Raw genomic sequence first — 22445 nt, forward strand, 5'->3', positions numbered from 1 at the left:
TATTAGCTATCCCTAAAATATTAGTGTCAGTATTCCGTTGTTGGGCATATCTTGTTGGACAGATCATTACTGTAGTTTATAGGGTCAGCTATAAGCAGTTGATGGCTGCTAAGGGAGAGAGAACCCATCAAGGTCTTCTGATTTCCTGTGCTCAAGATGTCAGCCCTATCTATATTTCTGATCACATGATCCACAATAAATGTGATCAGTAGAAGACAGACACATAAAAGCACATACATATGAAAATGGACATACATATATATTATATATGTATTATATATACAAAAACAATAGTTACAAAAGAAAATAGCATACATTTGAGAGATGATGTAGAGAAAGTATAGAATAAGTTAAAAGTGGGAGAGGTTTGTAGAAATGTCATGTATATATACATATATATGTAAATAACTATACACATGTAATTGTACCTAATATATGTAATTATAATAAGTATATATAAGTATATTAATTATATAATGCATTATATATTATATATAACAACATATACAAATATACAATATAACATATACTATATTACATAGTATATATAATATTATATGATATATAATATTCGTATATATAGTTAGTGCATGCCACTAAAGTAGCAGTTGTCCTCCCAAAATAAAGCAAAACATTGCTGTAACATTTTTGGAAAAGACAGTAGCTCTCATATTAAAAGTGAATTTGACAAGATATTGAATATATGTCCAGCATAAAGAGCAGGCTGCTAATGAGAAAGCTCTCTACTGGATTTGGGAACTGCTTTTACTCCCTCCACTACTTGACCCACCTTTGTGGACTGTCATCATTTCCCTGCATGTAGCTGAGAGGATATTACCTTAGCTATCCCGAAGTCCTGGTTACAGAATAGTGACATCTTGACTTAAAAAGGGGCAAATACTCAAGTAAGAGTCTATAAAGGATGTTTCTATTTAATCTACTTCAAGGTAGCATTTGAAAATTATGTTTGCCTAGTTGAAAACTGAATCTTTAAATAAATAACATTAAATAAGCATCATTTTGTTGTAGAGTGCAAATAGGAAACTGAAAATAAATAATGAAACTAAACAAAAGAGTGGATTCTTTTGTGAGAAGATTACACTTACTTTTACCATACACAGTTTTTTCATATATAGTTTTAAACACCCATTGTGTGCTTTGTGGACAGAAAAGTGTCTCATTTATATTTGCTGTTTTCAAAATATAATAAAAATTAGTTTATTGCAGTAATACTAATAAATACTTCTTTTAAAACTTCAAGTTTGATTTATCACTCCTTAACCTATTTCTCACTGGTATAACAAAACATTTTTTTTAAATCAATAGTTGGCTCATGTTGAAAATAAACATCTTTATAAGTTGGCTACTTTTCAGACTTTCTACCATATGAATGCATGTCATAATTTAAAACTTTTAAAAAAGTTTTAGTTATTTTATGTTAGACAAAAAAACAACAACACAAACTCTGAGACAAATCTAATATATTAAGTATGTAGGCAGTACAATTAATTTTAATATAAGAGCTACAATTATCTTCAGTTTTCACAATTGAGTTAATATATTTGGTTAATTTTTTTTTAAGATTCATTTACTTTATGTATGTGAGTACACTGTTGCTTTCTTCAGACACACCAGGAGAGGGCATTGAATCCCATGACAGATAGTTCTGAGCCACCTTGTCATTTTTAGAAATTGAACTCAGGACTATTGGAAGAGCTGTTAGTGCTCTTAACTGCTGCACCATCTCTCCAGCCCCTGGTTAAATTTTTCATTGGATATTTTCTTTATTTACATTTCAAACTTTTCCCAGTCCCCTCTTCATCCCCTATCTCATTCTCTCCCCCTGCTTCTATGAGGGTATTCCCCCACCTACCCACCCACCTACCCATCTACCCATCTACCCACCCATCTACCCACTCACCCACTCACTCCTCACTCCCCACCCTGGCATTCCCCTACACAGGGCACCGAGCCTTCACTGGACCAAGGGCTTCTCCTCCCATTGATGCCAGATAAGGCCATCCTCTGCTACATGTGCAGCTCGAGCCATGGGTCCTTCCATGTGTACTCTTTGGTTGGTGGTTTAGTTCCTGGGAGCTTTAGAGGGTTTGCTTTGCTGATATTGTTGTTCTTCCTATGGGGTTGCAAACCCCTTCAACTCCTTCAGTCCTTTCTCTAACTCCTCCATTGGGGACCCCGTGTTCAGTCCAATGGTTGGGTGCGAGCATCTACCTCTGTATTTGTCAGGCTCTGGCAGAGCCTCTCAGGAGACAGCTATATCAGGCTCCTGTCAGCAAGTACTTCTTGGCATCTGCAATAGTGTCCTGGTTTACTAACTGTATACGCGATGGATCCCCAAGGTGGAGCAGTCTCTGGATGGACTTAGTTTCAAAACTTATAGCAAAAATAATATATTAAATAAGAAATATGATTGTTGTGAGCTTTCTTAAACTTTGAGGTTCTTTTAATCAGAAGTATCCACTTAGGAACACATTTTGAGTATCTGAAGAGCATCACTGGGGGCCAAGGAGAGGCTGAATCAGTAACGTGCTTCAGTAAGGGTGTGAGAACCTGTGTTTGAGCCTCAGTATCTAAACAGCCCAGCCTGGCATGTTCTTTTAATTAATATGCCTAGGAAGCACAGGCAGAAAGACCAATAGTTCTCACCAGTCATTCTTTTTGCTGAGCCAGTGAGCCCAAGACCCAGTGAGAGACCTTGTTTCAGATAGGGATGAAAATGATGATGATGATGACAATGATGATGATGATGATGAAAAAGAATAGGAAAGAATGAAAAGAAGAAATAAGATACACAAAGAGTACCACCCAAATTTGACCTCTGATTTCTACACACTGGCAAACACATTTGCAGCCTAGTGGATGCCAGCACACATGCAAAAGTATGTATCCAAGTATAAAAGTGTATATAATATATAAACATAGAAAACATCCAATAAGGTATTTTTTTAAGCATCATCTTTTTCTGTATTTATTTTCAGTGCCAGCTACAGTTCTGGGCACACAGCGAGGGAGTAATTTAACTATGCTAAACGAAGTTCCTATTTCCAGAGATAGGCTGTGACTGTTTACTTCTTTGCCAGAGACATTCATCTGGGACAGATCAGGACAGCGAGACTAGGCTTGCCCAGAACAGGCCTCCTGGGCTCACTGATGCACAAGGATTACAGTCCGTGGTAATGAGAAGGAAGAACATTCAAAGTTCTCATGCCTCATAGGTGATAACATTTCTAAGGTCCAGTCATGCCCTCATGTTTCCTATTTTAGAAAAGAATGTTGTTCTCTCCTCCTAAGCTATCGTTAATATCTTTATTGCTTTCTCTAAAAGCACATAGTGATTTCTCAAGATCCTACATATATTTAAAAAAAAAATCCCAGGACCTTGTTTTAAATCTGCGGCTTCTCCTCGTGCTGCAGCTAAGATCAGTCAGTCATACTGCTGACTAAGAACTCTTGAGCTCTTTTTACCAGTCTCCTCTGACTCCGCTGTAAACTCACATATTGGATGACTGCAGATACAACTTCAACAAACTTTGTATTACTGTGGTAAAATCGTATTAAAGTCATCAGGTTTGATATAACAAGCACTCACATTAACTGAACCACATTTAATCCCCGATACAGCAATAACAATAGAACAGTTGGTATCGAGGTTGAAAGAAGCTTGCTAAGATGATATGGGCCCAGGCAATGTCACCAAATAGGTCTCAGCACTCACCAGTGTCCCCCAGTGCTTTTCTCCTAACAACACCAAGTGCTGCTGCTTTTCCCGATTCAGAAAGAAAATGGTGCCTGGAATTCACAGCTAAGAGGCAAGTGAGGCTTGCCCCACAGCTTTGTGGCGTCTCATCCATGCCTTAAGCGATAGTGCTGATGGCCTCAAGTTGAACGTGTGTTAAACTGGTATGTTTGACATAGCAGTGGCTTCTACCTGACCCTCAGCTGAGGGGACAGGCATTGACTTGTTTTCCTCTGTGTCGCCTCTGCAGGTAATGAACTGTTTGCTGGCCTCTACAGTGACTACTGGGGCAGAGACTCTGCCATCTTCCGCAGCATGGGGAAGCTCGGCCACATTCGCACTGAGCATGACGATGAGAGGCTTCTGAAAGGTAGAAGTGAGGAATCAGACACGTCTACCATCCAGGACTGAGTCTACCATTTTGATAATAAAAATATAAACTCAAAAGAGCCTTTCTAACTATCATAGTCTTCTGTCCAAAATACACGTGTTCATCACTTCATGTATAAAATATCCTAATTATTCAGTAAGTTTATTTATAACAAGTCTTAGATATCAAGAATTAAATGAAATGAAGATGAATATATGAAAGTAGAGACTCAATTAATGGCTTCTGCCTGCCTCATTAACTGGTATTGCTACTGTAGTGAAGGCGCTCCTGGCTTGCTTTAATCCTGCTGCATTCTAGAGATAAATACAACTCTGAGAACATCACACACACATGCACATGCACACACACATGCACATACACACACACACATACTCATACATGCACGCACACACATGCATGCACACAGGCACACATACATACATATATATAATTTTACATATAAACTTTTACAATACATCTATAAACATATAAACATAAATATTACATATATGTTCATATATGTGAGTTTTATATTTGTCCTATACTGGCATATCTAGGAGTGAAGATGACAGGTTGTATTGGGCATATTCATAATTTCCAGAAGTCCATGAGTGAGTTTCAGCATGCATATATATTATCATTTAAATTCTCGGTATCTTATCAATCAAAGCCACCTACTCAAGTTCTATAGACTATAAAGGCAAAAGATAAAATTTCTCAGTTTAAGATCTTCCATGAGGTTTATTGATAGGTTTATATATAAATGAAAAATAAATAATAAGATACTTTTAAATTTTAATATGGAGCTTTTATGTATATTAATCTATAGATTGAGAAGAAATTCATAGATTGTTTTCATAATGCTTCCTGCTTTTCTTCACTAAATATATTTCATTTGTAATGTACACTATAATGTTTTCTGAAACCATGACTCTTATGTTTTCTATTTAAATTGCATTTTAAAATATATATTGATTTGCACATAAAACAAGAATAATGATCTAGGTTTCAATAATCATCTAAAACTTTTTTGTTTGTTTGTTGGTTTTGGTTTTGGTTTTGGTTTTGGTTTTGGTTTTGGTTTTGGTTTTGGTTTTTCGAGACAGGGTTTCTCTGTATAGCCTTGGCTGTCCTGGAACTCACTCGGTAGACCAGGCTGGCCTCGAACTCAGAAATCCACCTGCCTTTGCCTCCCAAATACTGGGATTAAAGGCGTGCGCCACCACTGCCCGGCCATCTATAACTTTTAAGAATGTATTTTCTCACAAGTGGATTAAATTTTGACAATCAGTTGATAAATAATTTTTTACTTTTTTAATTTCTGTTTTTTTCTGTAGAACCAAAATTTGTAGGTTCATATATGATTCCTGATAACGAAGACCGAGATGACAACAAAATGTACTTCTTCTTTACTGAGAAGGCGTTGGAAGTGGAGAATAACGCCCACACAATCTACACCCGAGTGGGGCGGCTGTGCGTGGTGAGGCTGGCGTGTCCGTGGCATTATGCTTTACTACCTCAGTTTCCCTCTCTCACCTCCCACTGTATAGCCAGGCATTTGTTACATTGCTTTACACTGTTACCATTTCATCGGTTTCTTTAGGGAGTTTTATACGACACGCTTTGATCATATTGGTCTCCCTACCCTCAACCCACCCACGGTCCACAGCCCTTCCTTATCCACGCGACTCTGTGTTCTCTCGTAGGCTTCTACTAGAAGTATATGATATCTTGTAATAGTCTCTAGACTTTCCTAACTTGGTATTTACCAAACCAAGCTTCCTGTGCTATATCCACAATAGCTTTACTACTAATGAAAGTTTCACTGTAAAAGTGGCTGAACGTTGATGTGTTTTCTTATTTTCAAAGCCGTGCTAAACAGTAGTCTAAAATTAGCATTTCATCCCAAATAAAATCTGTTTCTATTTTTAAAAATACTCTATGTATTTGCTAGTTTGCTTGTGTTCATATATGTCTCTGTGTATATGACTGCTCATGCATGTTGTAGCACGGCCATAGATGCTAAGATCTGTTCTCACCTGACCCTGTTTGGGTTCCAGGGACTGAATTCAGATCCTCTGGTTTTGTTGTAGGTCCCTTGACCTCCTGCCTCAGCATGTTGGTCCAGTTCCACTGTATTTTTAAATTCAATTTAACCATTTTGTTATTAGGATCCCAATCTTTTGGGGGTGTATATACCTGGGTACAAACCATCAGTTTCTTCGCTCCAGAGTAAACTGTAAAACAAAGCAAACCTTGAAGAAGTACAGTTGCTTTGGCACTTAGTAAGATATTTAATAAAAATAACATATGCATCATGTATAAATACAAACAGATGCAGCTGAGAACAATCTTGATCTCCTAAGTGTAGGAATTACAAATATCAGTCACCTTGACTTGCCTCATAAGCTTTCTTTCCCAAGGGAAGTAAAAGGAATGGTCCATCCAAATTTTTGAGACAGGGTTACTATATCATAAAGCCAGTATTTCATGTAGAAAAGACAACCATATTAATACGTATGATAGTTAGACAACCTATTGAGAGTACTTGAATGAAAGTACTACACTGAGGGGCTGCAGTTGTAGTGTAGCAGTTAAGAGTACTTGCTGCCTTTGAGAGGAGCTCAGTTTACCTCCCAGCACCCACCCCAAACAGTGCATCACCACCTGTGTGACTCCAACCCTGAGGATCAGATGACCTCTCTGGGCTGGAGCACTTTCAAACAAAGTGCTCAGACATGTACATGAACTTAAAATTAAAACGACCTTTGATTTAAAAAGTATTGCACTAACAAGGCAATGCAAGGGAGAAGTGAGAAGGCATGATTTGCTTTCTGAGAATCTGGCTCAGTTTTCCTATGTAAATAAGAAGGGCCACAGCATCTGCTTATTTTGCCATATTAAACCTTGGTTGGTAAATGTCCTTGAAGTCCTCATGTGCCTGTTTTGTTTTTCACAGAATGACATGGGAGGACAGAGAATCCTGGTGAATAAGTGGAGCACATTCCTTAAAGCACGGCTGGTTTGCTCGGTACCAGGAATGAATGGAATTGACACATACTTTGATGAACTAGGTAACAGTTACTGGAGGATCTTTGGTCCACTCTTCTGTGTGCTTGCTTCTCTATAACCAGCCCTCTCTTAGTGCATGCTTCTCTATAACCAGAACCTCTCTTAGTGCATGCTTCTCTATAACCACCCCTCTTTTAGGCATAGGCGAAAAATATGTTTTCCTATGGTATTTGCACTCTGTACCAAAGGCACATTTCTATCTATTCATTTTGATCCTGTCACCTCCTAGGGCAGAATTGTTGCAGGACAGAGACTCCTCTCTCTTCTGTAGAGGAGCACTGTTGGGTCCTTCTCTGTCATTCTGCTTCAGTCACCCAGAGGAGAGCAACAATTCATTGTTCTATCCCGATCACAGCTGTCGAATGGGAAATTGGATCTTAAAATCTCCAGTCTGAACTATTTTATGTAAATATGTTTTCTTTGCATGAGTAGAAGGTTAAAAACAAATGATGCAATGGGTTTTCACTCTTCAGAGGATGTTTTTTTACTGCCTACGAGAGATCCTAAGAATCCAGTGATATTTGGACTGTTTAATACTACCAGGTGAGAAATTTATAGTCAATAAAACACTATGGATTTGTCCCACCGCTGTTTATTTCATGATGTACATTACTCAGAAACACTGCTGACCCCGTTGTCATTCTCATCTTCTGCACGCTGTAAGTGTCCTGCCTCTCCCCCCCCCCGCCCCCAGCTGTCCGTCTTTCAGCTTCAGAGCCACAATCTCAGTCTAAACCTTTTTGTTTTGTTTTTTGCATCCCAGCATCCTCATGCAGGCACACTCCCAAGCCCTTTAATTACCCAAGGGCAAGCATCTGACACGTTTTATTGATCAGGTTGTGAGGTTACTTGTATGCTCTCAAGTCTAGTGTAATTCTTTAATTTACTTCTCAGATGAAAATTTCTAATCTATTTATGCTTTCAAAGTACTCCAGTAACTGCCAGCTTTAGTTTGGGGGTATTATCTCTTATTTTTCCAGTGGCCAATAATACTTTGACAGGTCAGAGCATTTACATTGGCAGCTCTCAGCTTTAGGTCTTTTATCTACTCTTACTGTTGGAAGTGACTCTCCTTTCCAACTTCAGTTTATATCAGTGCTTGATATGTAAAAGTAACTTTTATTTACCTGATGGAATTGTCGTCTCTGAGGCTTACTGCTTTCGTCTGTTAACGTAGGACTGGTCCTAGAAGCTTCCAGCCTCTATACAGTCTTATCTAGACCTAGAATGTTTTCAGCCTCTAAGACTCCCTGTTGGATAAACTCACCCATTCCTAGTTCTTTCTGGTTTCTGGTTGGCTGATTAAACTCAGCTGTTCTTGCTTCCTCTCCAAGATGACCGATTCAATCTGGCTTGCTCTCTCTCAGTTTCTTGCTGAATTACTCTCCTTGGCCCTCACAGTAACTTTGGCAATCTGTTCTAATCTTCGTGCTCCTTCTTCATTCTCTGGTTTGTTCTGTCTTCACCTGTGTCTAGCTTGTTTTCTCTCTACAACCTATATCTATACAACCGCTCTCTCTCTCTCTCTCTCTCTCTCTCTCTCTCTCTCTCTCTCTCTCTCTCTCTCTCTGTCTCTCTCTCTCTCTCTCTCTTTTTCTCCCCCCCCTCTCAGCTGCTCTCTAAGTACCCTGTCTTTCTTTCTGTTCTCATGAGAGTTGGGCATATCCTATTCTGGGAAATCTTCCTGTGATTTGTGACTTTGTCTGCCACTCAATTAGACATCACTTTCAAACTTGGGTGCAAACTACAAGATAACTTTACCTTCATTGTTTGGGATAAAATGTGTGTACTAAGGCTGAGCCACACCACAGCTAGAAATAGTTTTGTTTTTTTTTTTCCAGCAAACAACACAATCTCAGGTTCACAGTGTAATCAAATATCCCACAACACTAATACTTGCTACCCGTGTCCAAGAAGTGCTCCTGAGTCCTCAGTCAGGAACATCCTCACACCTTTGTTCTTGTCTTCTTCTAATATAAACTCATACTGAATAAACCTTTGTCATTTGCTCTCTGTCTGAAATGCAGTGCTCAAGTTTAAAGCTTATAGATATGTTACGCTTCTCCTTTTCATTTTTGAATTTTATATATCTATGGAAGAGTACTATAAAGTACAATATCACTTATATTCATACGTGAAATAAGAAATACTCATAGAATGGATTTCAGTTGCAAGGTATATACCCAACTTCTTGAATGTCTTTTGAAAGGAAAATGGTAACACCAAGAAAATACTCAGTATTTCAGTTGAGTACTCAATCACCAGTGAATTAACTATAAATTGCAATATGACCCTGAACCTGGTGCTTACTTGGGGTCTTTCCACAATTTTGCTTAGGTTTGAAGTAGGTGATTTTTTAATGATCACTTTGAATGGAAAAGATCGAGAAGCTCTTTGAACAATATTCTCACTGTAACAAGAACTTTTCTTCCATAGACTAATATGGAAAATAGTTCTTACTCTTAACTATACTTTGATGTAAATTTTAAAAGTTAACATATATTGCTAGTCAACACAACACAAAGGCAGCCCCTTTTACTTCATTTTTCTTATGCCAGCAAATATTTCTTTGCATGATAAGTCTTAAATGATAAACTCTATGAAACAACCTGTATATTTTCCATTGGTTAAAATCATCAGTTTAAAAGCAAATCTCCAAAATGATAGCATATTGGATCATTCAGAGAAATCAAAGCCATGATTTCCTTCCATGATTTCAACTTTGTTCAATTTATATATAAATCTGAGAGGGGAAAAAAGCTCCCAGCTGTACCTGCCATGGAGGTTGATATTTGTAGACTGGTGATCAAAGGTTTATTGCCACTTCAGCTGAGACTGTCTAGTTTTTGCCAGTATCACAGGCATTTCCAATTGCTTCAAGGTGTGTTATAAAATGTGTGAATTGATGTCCTAAGACAGTAACATGACTGCTGTTCTACAGCTGGCCCAGGGTGCAGGAAATACATTTGCACAGAGTTTACATTTACTAAAGCTCCTTCACAAACATCATTTATTTTAATTCACATAATGTGGAGGCTGCAGAGTGGTTATATTTCTTTCAAACGATAGCTCTCTGTTCAAGTAATACAGCACTAACTTTTTACTAAATGTGATTCCAGATGCTTGTAATGACTCCTATTAAATGATGATCTTATTCCTCTGAAAGTAGAACTTCTTTCCATTTTAAGACGCATTGATCTCTGCTGCATGTGCATATTACGTCTCTGAGTTTTATATAATCTTTCCATAACTGAACAACACAGTGACCTATTTACAAAACCCTGTCCTGAAAAGTAGCACAAAGGCCACCAGGAAAATCTAGTAAAATACAAACAAATTTGTAGTAAAATTAACAGCATGGTGATTAAGAGAACACTGTCTACATTCAAGATGTAACAACTAGAAATTCTTTCTTTAAATGACAAATTCAAATTGCTAATAATCTTTAAAAAGACATTAAAAGGGAGGCTAGAAAGATGGCTTATCAGGAAAAGAACTTGCTTTCAAGCCTAGCAACCTGAGTTTGATCTGTAGAGCACACGTGGTTGAAGGGGAAAGTTGAGTCTTGAAAAATGTCATCTGTTCTGCATATACACTGTAGCTCATGCCATTCCCAAAGAAATGTGTGTGTGTGTGTGTGTGTGTGTGTGTGAGAGAGAGAGAGAGAGAGAGAGAGAGAGAGAGAGAGAGAGAGAGAACATGATAATAATTCAAATAAATTAAAGAAACACAATATAGGACTTAACAATTACAAAGTGAAGTTGCACAATTTTATCCTTAAAATGTCATTTACACATTTAGTATGTGGGAAATGAAGGAATGATAAATCTTTCAGTCTTGTTATGTAAAATATTGTTATGTTATGGTTAAGATTTCTAGAATATTCTATGAATGCCTTTTACTCCAAAGACTGAAGTATATTGGTGTATTTGACCAAGTGAATTCTTAATTTCTACTTTTCAGCAATATATTTAGAGGCCATGCTATATGTGTGTACCATATGTCAAGTATCCGGGAAGCCTTTAATGGCCCATATGCACATAAAGAAGGCCCTGAATACCACTGGTCACTGTATGAAGGAAAAGTCCCCTATCCAAGGCCTGGTTCTGTAAGTGTAATCATTTAACATGCTGGTCTTATGTTTGAAGTCTTTGTTTCACTTATTCTTTCTTACTTTGCAGTCAAAGTGCTTAAGAATTTCATATTTATAAGAATGTTCCAATGTAAAGAGCTAATAAAGCATGTTAGGTTTCATGCTAATTATTTAATGCCAAGGACATAACCTTGAGTGGCTACATCTTAGAAGCATTATAAAGTATGTCCCCACTGATATTTCAGTCCAATAGCAACAAATGAATATTCAGTTGTAGGGGTGCTGGTAAGTATGGAAATATTCAGTAAAATGGGGATAGTATAGTTTTCTTCGAGACTTGAGAGGATAATTAGTATTACATGTCACTTTAAAGCAATAAAATCCTTTTTGATTTTAACATTTTATTATTTGTGTTGGCTTCTGTATTCCCCAGGACAGACTTGCTCTTTATATGGTCCATCCTTTGTCTCTGCAATCTTACTACGAAAGCTCTAACTATTTATATCAACTTCTGTCCTTTTTACTAGGACATGTCTGAACCTCACAGTGATGAAGATGGTGATGCAGATTTAGATTCTAGATCACATAGGCAGCTAAGTTAGAAAAGGTTTCACCACTGTGTATTTTATGTGAGTCACAGTGTGCAGACATTTAGCTTGTCAAGCAGGTCCACATCTTCACATCAGCCAGCAGCTGGTGAGAGTGGAATCCTACAAACGCATAGAGGAGCCATTTTTGTACAGCCAAGGCTCCAAATGACAGCAAACCTCACCTCCATTAGCAAGTGTAAACCTTTATCACCATAATCACCCTCACTGACTTAAAATTATGACTTCCAGTAAGACATAAAGTATATTTTATTTCACTCTATTGCTTGAAATTGCAATTTAAATGGGGAACCCCAGACCTGTGGCTTAAGCTGAAAATGCTTCTTGAAACCACATGGCTGTAGAAGAGTTGGAGGAAATGATTGGTTGTTGAACTTCTTCCAAGGTAGACCAAAATGTTTCCAATAACGTATTGTGCAAGTGCAAGCAAGTGTACAATCCATGCCAAATTCAGGCATACGGACTGAGTTTTTAAAAACAAACAATTATAAATGCCCCCTTTATGGAACCTTGTTACTTAACTACTGCATTTATACATTAAATTAGAAAAAAAACCAAGATATTCTTGTGCCATGTTGATTCTGGAGGAACACATGTGAAAGTGAGAAGCCATTGTTAGCAAGCAAAGATCAGCAGGACTATTCCAAGCAGTATTGCCTCCTGATGCTCTGGAGTTGTGTGTTTTAGCAAGGCAACATGTAAGAGCAAGTAACTGTGGTATCTTTCATCAGTTTCAAATACGTATGAAATAATACAAAATTACACAGATTTTATCAGAACATGACAAAGAGTCTGTCTTCTTAATTACTGATGATGGAATTGAAATAATTCTGTACTAAAATGCTACAATTATTCAGTTAGAAAGGAGAAATATCACTACATTACCACAATGGTTTCAGTAATGAAACCATTTTGTACCCCATTATGGTCAATTTATTCATTCATTCATTTATTTTTTAAGGCAAAGTCTCACTTTGTAGCCCAGGCTGACTTTAGATATGGGATCCTCCACCCCTCAACTATCCAGAGGTGGTATACACCTTGCTAAGCTGTGATCCTGTTATGTATCTTTAAAACTTTAATCATTTATTACCAAAAGTCGTGGTTTTTATTTTATTTTTTGATGAATGGTGGGTCCTCCCTTATTCCTTTCCTCTTTTCCTTTTTCTTTCCTTCTCTTTTTCTCTTTTCTACCCTCTTTCCCTTCTCTTTTCTTTTCCTTTTATTTTTTGTGCAACATTCTGTTGAATTCAGAGCTACACGTATTCAAACGCTCTACCAATAAACTATACCAACAGTGAATGATGCACTCTTCAGTCTATGATTTCAAATAAGGAACAAAATTTAAAACCATGAAAAACATTTTGCTCATTTTTCCATTCTATGGAACTCAATGTTCTCCGCATCTTTTCAATGGTGCATTTTAGAGATAATTCAGGTATCTTTTGAAAATTTTAAGACTGAATCCATTTCAGCAACCAAAAACGTAGAGCTACTGTGTACAACTGAGTGTACTGATCACTGCATGAGCTTCTTTGATGTTTGTAATTCTTGTTGGTAGTGGTCAACGTTTGCTCTTTAGATGTAAGAGAAAAAGAATGAATTAACCCATGTGCATTTCAGTGTGCTAGCAAAGTGAACGGAGGCAAGTATGGAACCACCAAAGACTACCCTGATGATGCCATCCGATTTGCAAGAATGCACCCACTAATGTATCAGCCCATAAAACCTGTTCATAAAAAACCAATACTGGTAAAAACGGATGGAAAATACAACCTGAGGCAACTAGCAGTGGATCGAGTGGAAGCAGAGGACGGCCAATATGATGTTTTATTTATTGGGACAGGTAAGGTCCTAAGAAAGCATTGATGCATTGCAACTCACCCTCAGATAGCATGTACTAATTGGCACATGTCATGCTGTTCCACTGATAAAGATGAAATGCCTAAATGAACTCATACCTTCGACTAACACCATCACATTAAGTCTTATTTATGGGAAGGAGCTTGCAAATTGTTGAGTTCTGAGGAACACAATCTGCATGGGTGCCTCAGCTTTAAAATCCTCTTCTCCGTGCACAGCACTGTACTGGACACAGCAATGACCTTAAGATTTCTTAAGTACTCTGCTCTGTGAGGTGTCAGATCTCACATACATAGGTCTTGGAATTCAGCCCTGTGATAATGGATTTGCCTAGTATATGGTATACACTCTGTGTTCAACACTGTGAATACAAACGTGTATGACCCATTCTTCCCATGTGGACGCTTGAGGAGAGTATCAACTTGCCTGATGCATCACTAGAGAAACTTCTGAAATATGAGAGAGTTTAATTTCTGAATCTATGATTTTGGTTTTTTATTGACCTACCTAATTATTTGAAAAAATATGTATATTATTTAAAATTTTGGTGAGGTGTGCAAAAATTGATATTTGCTAATTAAGGTTATTGATGTATAAGTAGTCACATGATTTTAACTGCTTATGTTTTTTGTGCAATCATATTTTCAGTTCTCTTTGTAGTTTGAGTCCTTGGTCTCTTCACGTTGATTATTCCTAGATTTGCTTTTTCACAGATACAGGAATTGTGCTGAAAGTAATCACAATTTACAACCAAGAAACAGAGGGGATGGAGGAAGTCATTCTAGAGGAACTTCAAATATTCAAGGTAATATAATCAGCGATAAGGCCAAGATTCAGATAGCACGCACAATCAAAGCCGAAAACAAAGAGAAAGCAGTCACACTGGTTTCAGGAGGTTTTCTCTGGTGTGTTTTGAATGCAGAGAAAGTTGAAGTGAAGGATAACTTAAAATCTAGTGCTTCTCCCTCACAGTCAGAATGTTCAAAAGTGCCAATATTCATGTAATAGAAAGACATGTCAATATCCAACCACTGTTCTAAGGGCACACTTATAGCACATGTGGATTCCAGAGCAACTACTGAAGACTCACATTTTGCACAAACATATTATTAACATTGTTGCTAAGTGACATATTTCAAATAGTGCACACTGTGGCAGAAGGAGCATGCTATGTTTAACTGTAATATGTTAATTACACAAAAAAGTCACCAAGAAATAGAAATTATATGAAAAGAATAAAACAAATTTTTGACCATATATGCTTATGTATATGAACTTATAATTAGTAAATATATACTGTAAAGTGTCAGTAATGAAACAGATATCATATTTAAGCCTATACATCAATCCTGAATCTCTTTTCTGCCCAGGAAAATCTTGCAAATTTCTGATCCCAGTGTTTTCATCTGAACAATTCACAGCCTTGTTTTATGTGTGTTTCTGTTCGAAGGAACATAATCTACATCACCGATGGCATAGTGCTGAGCTCACCATCAATGACATTATAAGTCATGGTTGAATGAAGCTTCAGTCATACATAACTGCACATTGTATCACATGTGCATTATAGCACAGCTGTTTTGAGTTTTGGAAACACTTCACTGCACACCGGCATCATGCTTGGAACACATTTTAAGCACCAAAATACTACTGAAAAGGTTACTAATGAAGCAAAACAAAACAATACTAACTAGTCTATGAGATGGACATTTTCTTAGACCAGAGACTGAAGGATTTGAAGAGTCACCATACTGATCTAGCTAGGAATGTGTATGTTCTAGACTTCGGCTTTTTTTTTTTTTTTTTTTTTTTTAATGCTGTTTTCCTGTGTTTGTCTGAAAAGAAAAGCACATACTTCAGGTATCAATATTAGGATTACAATCTAATTCAGCAGTTAGACATATTAGCATCTACAAATGATGATGACTAACTACATATGGATATAATGGATTTCCTTTGAAAGAACTGGCTAACGAAGAAAGGCATTTTGTCTTTGCTCTCCTTCAGACTGGCTTTGCCTTTTGTTTCTCCCTGGAATAGCCTCCCTTCTATCTCAACTCCTCCAAACACACTTGCTGGCTTTGCACTGTAGGTGTCTATATAAGATTTAATTTCACATTCGGGACAGTAGCTCTCATTGCCAGGGCACAGGAGTGTATCTTTTTCACAAGAACCCTTTAGGAGCCTTGGTTCCTGGATGAATACATGAATAATGCCCGCCTGTGCAAAGAGTTACATTGTCCAACTGTTACAAAAAATATTTACACACACACTCTCTCTCACACACACACACTCACACACAAATAAATAAAACAAATATAAGGCAAAAACCGATACGGTGGGAGAGGTAGCTCAGCCACAAAAGATGCTTGTTGCCAATACTAAAGTTCTGACTTGGAACCCCACATGGTGGAAGAAAAGACCAGATTGCTAAAGGAAGTCCTGTCACCTCCACACATGCACCACGGTACATGGGCACACACTCAATAAATACATTCAAGGAATAATATAAAAACTAACATAAATAATCAAAGAGTTTCTCTTAAAAATTAATTCTTCAAAGGGTAAATGTTTCCAGAGTGAATTCCATCTGTCTGGCATTTCTCTGCTTGTAGGATTAACATGGATTTCCTTGTGCTCCTTAAAAGGCTTGGCTATTAAGCAGCGTTGTTAAACTAACCTGAAGGCCGCTAATGCTCTACCATAGACTGGCCTTCCTCTATTGTTAGCCTAAGAAAATGAGGTTCCTTATCTTGGTCAAAGAATGTATGGTGACTTACTATGGTCATTCCAATACACACATGCTTCATACAGGTTTCAGTTCAAGTAATTAAGAACCATAAAATTGCCTAGCCATAACAAATATTCTAAAACACAGTTTATTTCTAAAAGTTTAAATACTTTAGTAAAAAGTTTATTTTATTATTCTAAAGATAAATGAGTTTGCGAATAACAAATACTATTCAAAGCAGTTACTATTTACTCCAGAGACAAAGAATAAATTGTATCCACAGTTGTTTCTCATATGCTCAATTGTTCTACTCCACTGGAAAATAATTAAAAGGTGTGTCCTAATCAGGTTGGATTTACATAATGATTTACTAAAGCAAGAGATACAAGCTGCAAGCATAGAACCTCTCATAACTATTTTGACTTCTTGTTAAGCAGCCATTTCTGGATTTACTAAAGATAAATCATTTTGATTCATTTTAGGATCCAGCCCCTATCATTTCTATGGAAATTTCTTCAAAGAGAGTAAGTTGCTTCCATGTCTGAGCATTTTCTGTTTGTTACTTAAAACCAAAGCATTTAAGAATGTCAATGCATTATTTATGTAAGGAAAGAAAGTTGTTCATGATTTTCTATTAGCACTGAAGGAACACAAGGCTATCTCAGGGAATTCTGTAAACTAACTAGGGAACACAGGGGCTATCTCAGGGAAGTCTGTATACTCACCTCCTAAGCTCCTTGTTTCCTATAGCAACAGCTCTATATTGGATCAGCCTCTGCTGTGGCACAAGTCAGATTCCATCACTGTGACATGTATGGCAGCGCTTGCGCTGACTGCTGCCTGGCTCGAGACCCTTACTGTGCCTGGGATGGCATATCCTGCTCCAGGTACTACCCAACAGGTGCACACTCAAAGAGGTAAGCCATTCCTCTGAATGTTTCCCTTGTTCAGGGAAATATATATATATATATATATATATATATATATATATATATATGTAATTTTTCTTTTTGTGCCCATTCAATGAAAATAAGCTTTCCTTTTATTTAAATAAACTACCCTACTTATATTCTGATCATAAAGGTAAGCATTCGTCACATACTATTGGTGCACTACAATGTACACTGACCAGACATGATCATCCTATTTGGAGTTTCTCTTTTTATCTCACTTTGCATTAAATCTCCTCCTACTTCCCTTGCAAGACATAATAAAGTTCAGATAAATTTAAAGCACAGAAATGGCAAACCACCACACTTGAAGGATTCAGAGACTTAAAAAGAAAATAAATAAATAAACCCTAAAACACATCCTGCAGTTTCCCATGTCCCCTCAGGCAGCTGGTCTTCATTTATTTCATTTAGAAAGTGAATATTTTAACTCCTAGGCAAATGCATGACCTGTGTAATTAATGAAATGTGTGATTTAATTCAACACAAATGAAAGGTACCCAGAGACCTCTGAACTCTGATGTCTATAGCTTTATGAAGTCATTGCCATTTGCAAGGAAAAGTAAACTCAAGCTATATTTAAACAGAATTTTAGGCTCACAAAGCTCTTTGAAGGGTATTTTTCCACTCAAGTTATATGAGGTTGTATATGTATTAAAAAATAAATAAGAAAAAATCTTATATAATAAGTAGGCTGCATTTTTTTCATGCAGAATAAATAACACAGAGAACTATGTAAAATTCCCTCAGAAAGAAAATTTGTGTGAATTTCAATTACTTTTGCCATTTAATTTTGGGTTATTTTTCCAAATATATTTTGAATCAAATTGAATCTAAATCAGTATATGTATTCTTTTAGGATCACACAAAAATTTCTCTCCTCTCCTCCTCTCCTCCCCTCCCCTCCCCTCCCCTCCCCTCCCCTCCCCTTCCCTCCCCTCTTCCTCTCTTTCTCCCTCCCTACCTCACTCTGTCTCTCTCTGTCCCTGTCTGTCTGTCTGTCTGTCCCTCTTTCTCTTTCTCTCCCCCCTTCTCTCTCTCTTACACACACACACACACACACACGCACGCACGCACGCACGCACGCACGCACGCACGCACGCACGCACGCACGCACACGCACACGCCATCCAGGAAATTAGCATTCGAAAAAGGATTTAAAGACAAGGTAAAATAAGCCAAAGTGAGCCTTCCAAAGAAGTGTGGGCAAAATTAATTTACCAACTGTACGAAGTACAGGAGCGACTCATTTCCTTACAAAGGCTTGTAGGTATTCCAACTCATTCCTGGAGAATACAGCTGCGATAGCGATAGCGCTTTAAATGATGAGGATCCTTTGTTGACCTACTGCAGGTGCAGCATCCTGCAGGGTTGGCTTGGCATATGCAGAAACAATGCAAGACCTTTGTTACAGGAAACCAAAGCCTCAGGCATGCTGGGAGTGGGGCCACAAACAGAACTGGTCAGCTCTCCTCTGAGCACTTTGGGTACTTGACCAAATGCAGTATACAGGATGTTTTATTGCATTCTCTCTAGAGCTGAGCACACTCTTACAAAAGAGTCTGTGAAGGTTCTGGTTGAAGCAGATTAATTATGCAAAGTCATGGGGAGCTCAGCCGGCCACGCAGGTCCCTGATCCAGGAGGGAATGAGACACTAGGACTCATCTGAAGGATTGCTTTAAACTCGTGGGTTTTTAACATTATTGATTAATTTTACATTGAACTGACACCAAATACAGAGATTTATAAGCTATAATAAGATGTTGCCACATATGTATATGCTGTGTAATGAATTAATCAAGGCAAATACACTTATCTCATTAAAGATTTATCATTTAAAATCCTCTTTTTAAACTTTTAAAATCAAGGTGTGTCTATGGACAGAGGCCATCCAATGTTTCTCTAAATTTCTTTATTGTCTATCTTGAGTCATACCACAACAAGTATTTTGCAAGTATGATCATTTTTTGATGCATCGTCATTGGCAATCATAAAAATGTTTGTAAGCCTGGCACCAATTACTTATGAGTTGCCCACAAGATGTTGAGTTTTAACTCAGCAATTTCCAGGGCTAGTACGTCTTCACTTGCTGTACAGCTTTTAAAAGTACGAAACCACATGGTTGGTAATATTTATAAAACTAGGTTAAAAGAGTAACTTAGAAAAGGTTAGATAAATGTACAAAATATCAGACAGGGAATAGAAGCAAAGGCTAATATGCAGAGTGTGGAGCCTTGCTTTTAAATGAATTAACTCAGGTCACGGTAGTACTAGAGATCTTTCACTGTGTCAGATTCCTTTCAGCCTCCACTCACTCCTGAAGGAAAAGATTTTGGGTAAGTTCCAGCATACGGAGTTTGCTTTTATAGGATCATGTCTGCCTCAGACCCGAATAGAAGCTGGAAGAGAAAACAGGTCATTTACATAAACATTTTTTTCCTGCTCACAGAGTGAAAATGAGTCAATAGGGAAATACTCTGTTTCACAGTCTGGCCACTTCTTTAAATGGTCTTCCAAAACACACTATAATCGACGGAGTTGGCTTCTTTCCTCCCCCTGGCTCTCCTTTTGTCTATTTCCATTGTCGTCTTTAAAAATTTCTAAGAAGTAAAGGATATAAGAAAAATATGCAGCCTTAAAGAATACTAGGCTCCTTTGAGTAAACATTCTTCTTGTTTTGATAATAACACAGGTTTTATCTGAACCTGGCACAAAGGACAATTATATTGGGGCACTATAATAGGAACTGAAAGCTCTCGGGAAGATGTAACCTTTTCATAAACGCATGTTTCCAATTATTTTGAACAAATTTTTGAATTATTTATATACCATTCAAATATCTAGAATGATCTAGAATGCTGTTTCTATTATCCTCAAATGGCTAGTATAAATGCCTCAAGAAAACATCATGTTTGCAATATGGAAACTATTTCCTTCTTTGCTCTTTTTTATATTTATTTATTTATTTTTATATGAGTACATTGTAGCTATCTTCAAGATGGTTGTGAGCCACCATGTGGTTGCTGGGAATTGAACTTAGGACCTCTGGAAGAACAGCCAGTGCTCTTAACCATTGAGCCATCTCTCCAGCCTTTCTTTGCTCTTTTCAATCCCCTCTTGATTGCAGGGGGGTGGGGGTGGGGTGGGGTGAATCCTCCTGCAATCACCATTGTGCAGCAGAGCAAAGCCATGATCCTGTAAGAGAGGAAGCATTTCTGACAGTTAAAGTCACACCTTAACTGGCATCAGTTGTGATTAACTGTCAATACTAGTATTTAAAAAAAAAAAAAAATCCCTGAAACTTCCTAATTTTGCTTTCATTATAAGTTTTTGTTCAGTCTAGCTCAATGCAATGATACATGTGGGCTTTAATTTTGTAAAATTCTGGGTCTTTTGGTCATGTTTTCTGATCGGCAATCCATTTTAAACAAAATGAAAACAAGTATTCTTCTGTATGTAGAAAATAACCCTGAAATTTGATTGATAATATCTTCAGCTTTTGCCTTTTCCCATATGAGAAAAACTCTCCTTCACTGATAGGCATTCCATTGGCGATGTTCTTAAAGACAGTGAAGAGATTTAAGAACAGTAACAATGAAAATTTGAGACTCTAATACATTAAAATAGTTGGATTCAAACAACCTTTCCCTCCTTGTGCTTCATCATATGTAAGAGCTTTATTATAATTTCTACTCAAATAAATATTCCTATTGGAACTATCTGCACACACCCCTTGTCATCTCTTTGCAAACTAAAAGTTTCTTGTTGAACTAAATATTTGACAATGTAACTAGAAATGTAATAAATTACTATTTGAGGATTTGGAATTCAAACTTATGTAAACATTTAAAGAAGAGTGTTGTATGGATTTGTTAATCATCAAAACTATTCCATAGAAATAAAAGTATGAAGTTTGGATTTTATGCTAGTTTTATGTAACAAATAATTTTTTTTTCTGACAACAGAATTTTGATGGAATCTTCAATGTGGTTGGCTTTATTCTGAAACACAGGAAATTGAAATCTCAGAATCTCCTAAATTTTCTTTCTTCCAGGAGGTTCCGCAGGCAGGATGTTCGGCACGGCAATGCGGCCCAGCAGTGCTTTGGACAGCAATTTGTTGGTAATTCTTAGAAAATTCAATTGTTATGATTTACCCAGTATATTCTGAAGATGGACTGTACATTTCTGTAAATGGGTTGTTTTCCTGAAACACTGTCACTGGATGTATCTGTTTCTCTCCCATACATTTAAAATAAGTGTATGGTTTTATACAGAACTAGCAAAATTGGCTCCAGATAGAACCATTAAGACAATCTGATATTACAGAGTAAGATTGAAGAATGTTAGGACCAGAAAGCAGCGTGCCAGTGACTGATGGCAGTGACTCTCTGGACTTAGCTCTATGTAGCCTTGTCTGTCCTGGAACTCATTCTGTAGACCAGGCTTGTCTTGAACTCAGACTCCACCAGTCTCTGCCTCTCTGAGTCCTGGGATTAAAGGCCTGTTCCACTACCACCCAGCTCATATATATATATATATTTTTTACTATGTATGATGTAACTCATGTATCATCTTTAGAAAAAATGAAAACTTTACTATTCTGCTACAGCAGAGTAATTTTAGAACTGATATTAGCTGTCCTCAGATTTATGCAAAAATGAGAAAGTTAAACAAAACAGGAAAACTGATTTTTTGAGTCATGTCTCATTGGGTGACACCATGCTGTGCTTTAAGTTACTGGGCTCAATGAGAAGCCCAGGACGATGGGTGCCGTCACTGGGAGCCAACAGTGCTTAGCCCATGTTTAGAACTTTCAGACCAGATTTTATTTTATTTTATTTTATTTTATTTTATTTTATTTTATTTTATTTTATTGTATTGTATTGTATCCAAGCAGACTTGGGATTCAGTGCAGGAACTCTAGCTTCTAGGAGTATGAGCAAGAGAAAGTATGGCAGTAATCTCAGGATGTTTAGAAGCCAGGTTTGAATGTGAGGG

General features: G+C 37.3%; 1 protein-coding gene across 1 annotated transcript in view; it reads left to right on the forward strand.

Moving 5' to 3' along the window:
* Nucleotides 1–22445, forward strand: part of Sema3e (semaphorin 3E) — a 43517-nt gene that overhangs the window by 12329 nt on the left and 8743 nt on the right. The window contains exons 4-13 of the mRNA XM_076913179.1: nt 4008–4127; nt 5465–5607; nt 7087–7201; nt 7673–7742; nt 11163–11307; nt 13524–13746; nt 14477–14568; nt 16977–17018; nt 17245–17411; nt 21500–21575. Coding sequence (XP_076769294.1) covers nt 4008–4127; nt 5465–5607; nt 7087–7201; nt 7673–7742; nt 11163–11307; nt 13524–13746; nt 14477–14568; nt 16977–17018; nt 17245–17411; nt 21500–21575 — 1193 coding nt within the window. The remainder of the gene's footprint in view (nt 1–4007; nt 4128–5464; nt 5608–7086; nt 7202–7672; nt 7743–11162; nt 11308–13523; nt 13747–14476; nt 14569–16976; nt 17019–17244; nt 17412–21499; nt 21576–22445) is intronic.

The sequence above is a fragment of the Arvicanthis niloticus genome, chromosome 15, assembly GCF_011762505.2.
Source record: "Arvicanthis niloticus isolate mArvNil1 chromosome 15, mArvNil1.pat.X, whole genome shotgun sequence".
Lineage (NCBI taxonomy): Eukaryota > Metazoa > Chordata > Mammalia > Rodentia > Muridae > Arvicanthis > Arvicanthis niloticus.